The 9,319-nt window shown below is 32.7% G+C and overlaps 1 protein-coding gene and 1 pseudogene across 1 annotated transcript; both read left to right on the forward strand.

Annotated features, from left to right (window-relative positions):
* The first annotated feature begins 631 nt into the window (after positions 1–631).
* On the forward strand, positions 632–1,588 carry LOC121451383 (olfactory receptor 143-like). Its single transcript, XM_041656841.1, has one exon. The coding sequence runs from the start codon at positions 635–637 to the stop codon at positions 1,586–1,588; it is 954 nt and encodes a 317-aa protein (XP_041512775.1). The 5' UTR covers positions 632–634.
* A 5,581-nt stretch (positions 1,589–7,169) lies between these two features.
* LOC121451690 lies at positions 7,170–8,102 on the forward strand (annotated as a pseudogene).
* The last annotated feature ends 1,217 nt before the right edge of the window (positions 8,103–9,319 follow it).

A 9,319-nucleotide genomic window follows, 5' to 3' on the forward strand; every position in this document is an offset into this window, starting at 1 on the left:
TAATATAATTTCTAAAATATTATCCTACATTACTATGTTATAGAGATAAATGATATACTGGATGCAAATGAGATTAATTTTTGATTAAATAAAGACAACTTTTAAGAGAATTCATGTCCCTGGCATAGATATTTTAAGAGGTCTGAATCTCTTGTGTATTGAAATCTATCATCTCTTCATTATCAGAAATGTCAGTTCCTTAGGATATTGGAGTGAAAGGGTTTGTATGATACAATAACAGTCACATATTTAGTCTAAAAAAAGTTAAATTTTCTTAATCTTTATAACACCCCTCCAAACTCAAAGCTATATAAGTCAAGTGTTTAGCATACAGTGATGTTTTATTTTTCTTTTTGTCCCTAATCCTTGAAGAAGCTCAAAGAGACAAGAGAAAGTGGTTGTTTACAGACTTTGGAAGTTTTGCCTGTAATAAGAGTAGATGTTCATTATAAATAGGAAAACAATAAACAGAGATTTCCCAGGAATGAGAAGCAATGATGTCTGAATGCTTTGCTCAGTGGTTTCAGACAACCTTGAACTTGTAACAGCTAGTTCTAGCCTTTTTGGTCTGTGACAGAGTTCATTGTTTAATGTGACCCTTTACTAATGTTTCTCTAGATCTGCTGTGACAAAAATGGCTATGAAGAATGACTCTTCAGTGACCGAATTCATTTTTGGAGGATTGACAGACCAACCTGAGCTCCAGCTACCCCTGTTCATCTTGTTTCTGGTGTATCACACAACCACTGTGGTAGGAAACTTGAGTTTAATGAGTCTCATTTTCCTAAATTCAGACCTGCAGACCCCTATGTACTTTTTTCTCTTTAACTTGTCCTTCATTGACTTATGTTATTCCTTTGTCTTTACTCCCAAAACACTAATGGGTTTTGTTTCAGAGAAGAACATCATCTCCTTTAGAGGATGCATGACTCAGCTGTTTTTCTTTTGCTTTTTTGTCCACTCTGAGTGTTATGTGTTGACAGCCATGGCTTATGATCGCTATGTAGCCATCTGTCAACCTCTGTTGTACATGATCATCATGTCTCCTAGGACATGTTCCCTGATGATGTTTGGTTCATACTTCATGGGGTTAGCTGGTGCCTTTGTTCACACAGTGTTTATGGTCAGGCTCAACTTTTGTGATTCTAACATCATCAACCATTACATGTGTGATATCTTCCCCCTTCTGCAGCTCTCCTGCAGTAACACCTATGACAGTGAGCTTGTGAGTTCTGTTGTTGTCAGCACAGTGGTCATTGCATCTAGTGTCATCATCTTAATGTCCTATGCTTTGATTCTTTTTAATGTCACTCAGTTGTCATCAGGTAAGGGTTTGTACAAAGCCATGAGCACCTGTAGTTCTCACATAATCACTGTGGCCCTATTTTATGGATTTGGTATGCTTTCTCATATCAAAACATCATCTGATCAGTCTCTGGTTCAGGGGAAAATTCTCAGTGTATTTTATACATTTTTGCTGCCACTGCTGAACCCTTTTATTTACAGTCTCAGGAATAACGATGTCAAAGTTGCTTTAAAGAGATCTCTAAGGAGACTCACATTAAATGAAGCACTCAGGCTGTCGTAGTCCACATTCCCAATTTGAGTCTCTTTCTCCACTTTGTTTTGCTCTCACCTTCTTATTAATATTCGAATGTCTTCCTTTCATCTTGTTTTTTTTATATTCTGGCAAGGTTTCCAGCGTATTATTTCTTCTTGTTCCTTCACAAAAATTCTTTATTATTTTATCTGGAGATAAGAAAAATATTTCTACCTGCGTACTTAATCTGAGTGTTGATCCAGCTTCATCTTTGTACAAGATAGAGTCACAAGTTCACATATTTCATATCATAAGAGAACTCTATTTCTTTTTTATCTATGTACTTTTATGGCCAAGGATAGCCAGATAGATGAATGACTTCTGATATGTTTACTACTGTTGGTCTATTCAGAGAGAAATTTATAGATGATTTCCAATTTAAGTTTTTAAAATATGCTTGTGAATTGCGATCAATGGGAATGGTAAATTAAATTGTAGCCACGGTGATTTGTCAATGTTTCTAGCAGTATTTATTGTTTTTCAATAGTTTTCTTATTTTGGGTTTTGCACCTCATCATTACAAAAATGGCATTATGTGGAGTAATGGTCAATTTTTATAATTATTGAAGACCAATTAGGATATTTTGTATTCAGAATTTTTAAATATCATTAACAATGACAGTGATTTTTTGTGCATTTGAACTATTTAAAAGAATTTACTTTTAATAAAGACACTAATAACATGCGATGTCTAAAGTCATTATTCACTTTTTATATAACAATAATAATCTTTTAAAGAAATGTCTACTTGTTTCTAGAAAATTGAAACTATAGGTGACATCACAATCCAGTGTTGTAGTACATATATAAGCTCCTATTTGATTCTTACCACACATGTACGCATACATACTCACATACATTTATGTATACATATTAATCATATATTCATATATATGTTATTATGGCACAAATATTGAGAAACTGGAATTTTAAATGTATAAATGTTTTTCTTTTTCTTATTTCTAGTAGCCTCTTCCCACAAATCATGCCTATTCAAACAGAACTTCCATCTACCTGAAAGTTTTTGCAATATGTAATGTTCTTACACAGAGGGTTAATATAAATCTTCTTTTTTCTTTATTTGACTTTTTTAGGTTATATAGCTAGTAACACAAGTCCTATTTTTAGATTCCATGTGCACCTAATACGGAAACATATGGAATGAAACAAAGAGAATCTTGAATTTAAAGAGAGAGCTAGAAGTTGTTCAGAATGAGTCTAAAATAGGGGGAGAACATTTGACCCCATATGCAGTCTGATACTTGTAACTCTGATGACACAACAGTTTCTGTTTCACAACTGGGAATTGTTTGGGACCTGAAAGCTGACACTTGCCAAGACTCACATCAAAAATTCAGTGGCTTGTGGTACATGTAGCTCTTCTCAGAAATTGGCAGAGCCCTTGACTAAGGAGAAAGTAAGATTGACTCTTTACAGTTTTTATAATTCTGTGTTGTGGCAGATCATTCTATCTGATAACACAATCTCAGCAAGTGTCAACCTCATCCAGTTGATGAATTGCTTATACCATTGTCACCTCACAATTGCTTAGATACAACATTTTAAGACATTTGCATGGCTTTGACTTTGGGATGGAGTTCAGCTGTACAAATGTATTTAGATGTGTAAACATCTACCAACAATTGCTCAACATGGATTTCTATAAAGCAGGAGGGATAATGAAAAGACCATTAAGCCTTATGTTGATCTATACCTGAAATATAAAAAAAATGTCTTAGATAATCTCTTTAATTGTTATTCTTATAGTAGATCATGGATATCAGAGAAGTTCAAAGCCAGAAAACATATTGAGAAGTTTCCCTTTTGAAGATCAACCATGTCTGCACTCAATTTCAATTCTGAACTTGCAATTTGGAGCAATACCTTTTTTACTCATTTTCTGAGGGTTGCCTTTAGAAATGATGGATTGTTTATAAGAATGAATGTCAGCATGCTTAACCATGAGATTAAGAAAACACATACTTCATGGGAAAACATAGTTCACTAGAAAGCATATTTTGTAATTTAGTACCGACTTCCTCCCTTTTCTTCATGGAACTTAATGAAACACTAGAATTTACAAATGAAAGAAAGTGAGAGCAAATGTTTCCAGAAAGAATCAGTTAATAACAATCCTTCAGACTCACAAAAAGCATATTTGAATAATAAAATCTGATATGAAATATACCTATTACATTATCTGACTGGGCACTTTAGGTATATATTTAGGGGTATTTTTGTTATGAAATTAATCTCTTTTGTTCATATAAATTTTCTGTAGTCTCAATTGATAAATGATAGATTGCTTCAGCCTGATTATTTCAACAACTGCTGTTTTCACAGTCTAACTTAAAGTTCATCCAGAGAATTGTATATTCTGGAGTCAAATTTGGATTTCTAAATAATTATCACAGAGTGTGACCTCAGTAATAGTGCCTTTTGTTTCATGAATGGTTAGCCTAATCTTTACCGACTGTATTCTACTGTGAAGATGTTAGTGAAATTCAGTGAAACACAGTGCCTGTGGCTTTTGAAAGATTACATGGAAGTAGACTTACTGGTCTACTTGTTCTTCTCTTTTGCCCTTCTTATATTAATTCATACTTTTGGAGAGTCGTGATCTATGACCTTGGAAATGAAGCACGTGTTGTAATGGTCTTCCTGCACACAATTCATTTGAAATATATTTTGCTTTCTAAATTTAATTTAGCTTTAACTTTTGAACAAAATTTTAAACGTAAACAAGCAAACAAAAATACCAGTGTTAGAAAACTTAAGTTATCATGTCCATGAAAATATGTTTTACTTTGTCTATCAGAGCTATATTTTTTCATCTTTAGATATTTGCAGCATGCACCTGAGTAACACATAAAGTCCCCTAAATAAATAAGCATGTCTGTTTATTTAGATTGTGTTTAAACTATTTTAGTAGTCTTTTCTGTCTTTCTAGATGGTCTTTAAAAAGGGCAGATTATAAAATCATCAAGTTAAAAAACAGGTAAAATTAAGTATTCAAACAAAAAAATTTAAAGAGGAAAGAAATTTCACCACTTTAGTTTAGTTCTGAAATCACTATTGTTCGTATTTCTTCTGCCTTGATAAGGCATTAAATAAGGATATTAGTGTTATAAAAGTTCTTCCATTATTTACTTGAAGATAAATTTTAGTGGACTATTCTTGGATATATTCATCATTATTCCAACTTTGTTATATGATTGTTAATCAAGCATGCAGTGGATACGTTATTAGTGACATTTGTTCAGAAATATTTTTGGTATTTGTCTGTCCTTTTTACTATAACACAACATCTCAGTTGATATACAATATTTTGTCAGGGACTTAGTGATTTTTTTGAGCACAGGATGTTTATATTTAAAGACTACTCATAAATGCTCTTCAAATGTTTCCTCAGATGCTACATATACGTGTGACATATTGGAAATTTTCAAGATACTTGCAGAGTTATTGTAACTTTCCTTGTATAATTTTTTTTAGTACTATATAAGCTGGTTCTATCATTTTAGGTGACTCTGATTTCAATAGAAATAGTAGAATGACATGGGGAGGTTTTGAACGTTATTTGAGTTAATGTTCTGGCCCAAACTCTCTATATTCTGGCCAACATTATGTAGAATGTGTTTCCTGTATGTTCCTAGTGGTATAGACAAATAGACTTCTTCCAGTGCTGTGCTTTCCCTGTAAAGATTGACCAAAATCTCATAAAATTCTGGTACGAAATAAATCTTGTTGCCCTTAAATTATCTCTATTGTATGTTTTGCAACAACACTTATGATAAGAAAGGCAACTTACATTATCTTTATGTGCAAAATATGTAAACTGATCCCACAGTCTTTTGTATTCTAAGAACTCTACCCCCAATTCAAATGTACACCTTTGAAACCCCTTTCAATGATTTAAATGTTCATTTATTATATACAAGATTTATTTTTAAGTGTATGCAGATATATTTATATGTAAAACAAGGGTCATTGAAGTCTACATCTACATTGTTGAAAATGAAAAGGCCTAGATGTAAACTAATATAAGTTAAATGCCTATTTCCACTCTTTAATGTATGTGAAGGGTTCTATCTATCTATCTATCTATCTATCTATCTATCTATCTATCTTTCTATCATCTATCAATCTATCATCTGTCTTTCTGTCTTCTTCTTTCATCTATCTGTCTGTCTGTCTAACTATCTATCATTTATCTATCTATCTATCATCTGTCTGTCTGTCTATCTATCATCTATCTCTCATCTATCTATCTATCAATCTATCATCTATCTATCTATCATCTATCTATCTATTTATCTATCTATCTATCTATCTATCTATCTATCTATCTATCTATCTTTATCTATCATCTATCTATCTATCTTTATCTATCATCTATCTATCATCTATCTATCATCTATCATCTGTCCGTCTATCATCTATCTATCTATCTATCTATCTATCTGTCTGTCTGTCTGTCTATCTATCTATCTATCTATCTATCTATCTATCTATCTATCTATCTGTCTATCTGTCTATCTGTCTATCTGTCTATCTGTCTATCTGTCTATCTGTCTATCTGTCTATCTGTCTATCTGTCTATCTGTCTATCTGTCTATCTATCTACCTACCTACCTTGTAGAATTTTAAACCTGTGGTCTACTGTTTATTACTCCAATCAAACATACTCATAGTAAAGCTGAAAATGGCAAATGAACAGTTCTCTGAATATTCATATGTAGAGATTTTCTGAACATAAGAATTGCAAAGGGGACCAATTGAAACTCTGCCCTGGGAATTAGATGCTCCCTGGTGAAAAAGTATTAACTGAATAGGATTTCAAATCTCAAAAAATCCAATCTTAGTTATACAACATTTGATGTAAACATCAGCCCAGTAACATTTATCCTCCAGGGTCGCATCCTGCAGGGAGAATATCATAAAGAAGAGAATATTTTTCTATACTTATAATATTTTTCTCAGAAACCTTGACCTTCATTTTCTCATTTGAGTGAAGCAATGCTTTAGTGTCTCATGCAAGATTGCTTTTTTTAAAAAAAAATTTTGAATGCGTAGAAAGAACTTTCTACAGAAAAGTCAACAGTGGGCTTCTTCTAGCAACTCATACATTATCTGTATTGTTGCTGTCACATCCTTCATTACCAGTAACTTTGGCTCTCCTAGAACAGTGAGAAGGAAGTTATCCAGATCTCCCAAAGTAAAACAGTTTCCAATGGTGTGCATTGGATTTTTATCTTGATAATTTCCCTTGAAGTTCAGTTTCATAAATTATGGGTTTATTATTTTTGATCTTAATTGTTAGTAAAGACCAAGGGGAAATGACGAAATTATGTTCTGAGACACTTGAGGTATGTTAACATCCTTTTGGTGGATACATTTTATGGGAAGAAGAAAAGGAAATAGGTAATATTTAGGTATCACAAGAACAGGTTTTGTTCTCTGGAGGTTATGTGTTTTCTCAACTTATGCCTCTAAATCACTAAATCAAGATTTCCACTTGGAGTGAAAGAAATGCATTATTGGTTAAAGGTGAATTCTTTACTTATTTTTCCAGATGCTTCATGTGAATCAAATGAATATGGAAAATGACTCTTCAGTGTCAGAGTTCATTCTTATGGGCCTGACAGAACAACCTGAGCTCCAGCTGCCCTTATTTGTTTTGTTCTTGGTGAACTACACAGCCACTGTGATGGGAAACTTGAACTCAAACCTCCACACTCCTATGTACTATTTTATCTTCAATCTATCCTTCATTGATTTCTGTTATTCATTTGTCTTTACCCCCAAAATGCTAATGAGTTTTCTTTTAGGGAAGAACACCATCTCCTTCAGAGGACGCATGACTCAGCTGTTTTTCTTTTGCCTTTTTGTGAATTCAGAGAGTTATGTGTTGACAGCCATGTCCTATGATCGTTATGTGGCCATCTGTCAGCCACTGCTGTACAAGGTTATTATGTCACCTGAGATGTGTTTTATGCTGATGTTTGGTTCTTACTTGATGGGATTTGCTGGGACCATGGCTCACACAGGGTGTATGCTTAGACTCAGGTTTTGTGATTCTAACATCATCAACCACTACATGTGTGACATCTTCCCACTTCTCCAGCTCTCCTGCAGTAGCACCTATGTCAATGAACTTGTGAGTTTCATTGTGGTAGGTACAGTTATCTCTTTATCTAGCCTCATTATCTTAGTCTCCTATGCTTTGATCTTTTCTAGTATCATTTAAATGTCATCAGGTGATAGTTGGTCCAAAGCCATGGGAACTTGTGGATCTCACATTATAACTGTCAGTCTTTTTTATGGATCTGGACTACTTGCTTATGTCAAGCCATCATTTGCTGAAACTGTGGGCCAGGGAAAAATTTTCTCAGTCTTTTACACCTTCTTGGTGCCCATGCTAAATCCTCTAATTTACAGCCTAAGAAACAAGGATGTCAAGCTTGCTGTGAAGAGAAAGGTGAAGAGAATGACAAGCTGATCTATCTGTGGGTGTTTCTCTTAGATCTGTGTCTACTAGTTGGCTCTCTCTGTCTCAAATTTTGTCTTTTTTGATTATTTATTTATTTTTTATTTATTTATTTATTTTCTTCTTTCTCATACTTCTCCAGTATCACACCACAAATTTTTCTACAGTATCATTTGTCCTTCCACTGTTCAAAATCCCTTTTATGTGATGATTCTTTTTCTGGAGGTATAGACTGATTTATTTGTATCCAAGAGGAAGCCCATTTTTTATAGCACATTAAGAACTTGTTCTGTTAGCTTATTTTATGTAACAGCACTAATTATTATTTTTTCTTATATGTCTTTTATATCCAAGAAATATCCATGGGTTTGTATTCTTTATATCTAACTAATATCTTTCTTGATTTTTGTAGGAATTTTGTGTACTCATTTCCTTATTTGGTGGGTTTATTTTCTATATATTCATTAATATAGATAAGAAGCTACATAATAGTCAAAATTACAATAATTTTTTTGGTTACTATGGGAGCAGTTTCTTTTTAAATATTTTATCACCTTAATTTTCATCTTATATTTTTGATATTTAACAAAAAATAACCTAGGGAAAAATTACATGCAGTAAAAATTGAGCCTTACTGAATAAATAAAATACCATATAATATAACACTGTTTTTCTCAACATTATTTGCAATATCTATTCTATTATTAAATTCTAGACAGTATTCTAAGAACTTTTTTCATAATATCATTGTTTTCATTTTGAAATTAGAAAACTGAGATACAGAGAGGATTATGAGCTTGTTAAGATGCTGAGTGACAGATTTGAGATTTGATTTTGAGTATAATAAAGACATTTTGCTACAATGTCCCTCCACTACCACATATATTACTTGGAGTTACGATTTATATTAAGAAATCATTAAGATGTTTCCATCATTTTGTAGTGAAGGCTTTTATCTTCAAGGATGTAAAGTAATGTGTAATTTATCTAAATGAGTGGAATTTTTATGATTTTTTTGGAGTATTTATTAGGTCTACATCTCTACCCCAGTTTCTCAGACACCCACAATTTTGACAAAAGATCAGCAAACATATTCTCATATACCATATGATGAAAATTTAATATTTCTTCTTAATATGTGTACTGAATCTGTAATTTTTACTGTGATATTCATTCTTGGATATAGAACAGTGTCATAAAAATATCTAGTCCTTGTCCCTTATTACATG

This window comes from Microtus oregoni, unplaced genomic scaffold (assembly GCF_018167655.1).
Source record: "Microtus oregoni isolate MIOR12 unplaced genomic scaffold, Mior012 000008F_ref0000371, whole genome shotgun sequence".
Classification (NCBI taxonomy): Eukaryota; Metazoa; Chordata; class Mammalia; order Rodentia; family Cricetidae; genus Microtus; species Microtus oregoni.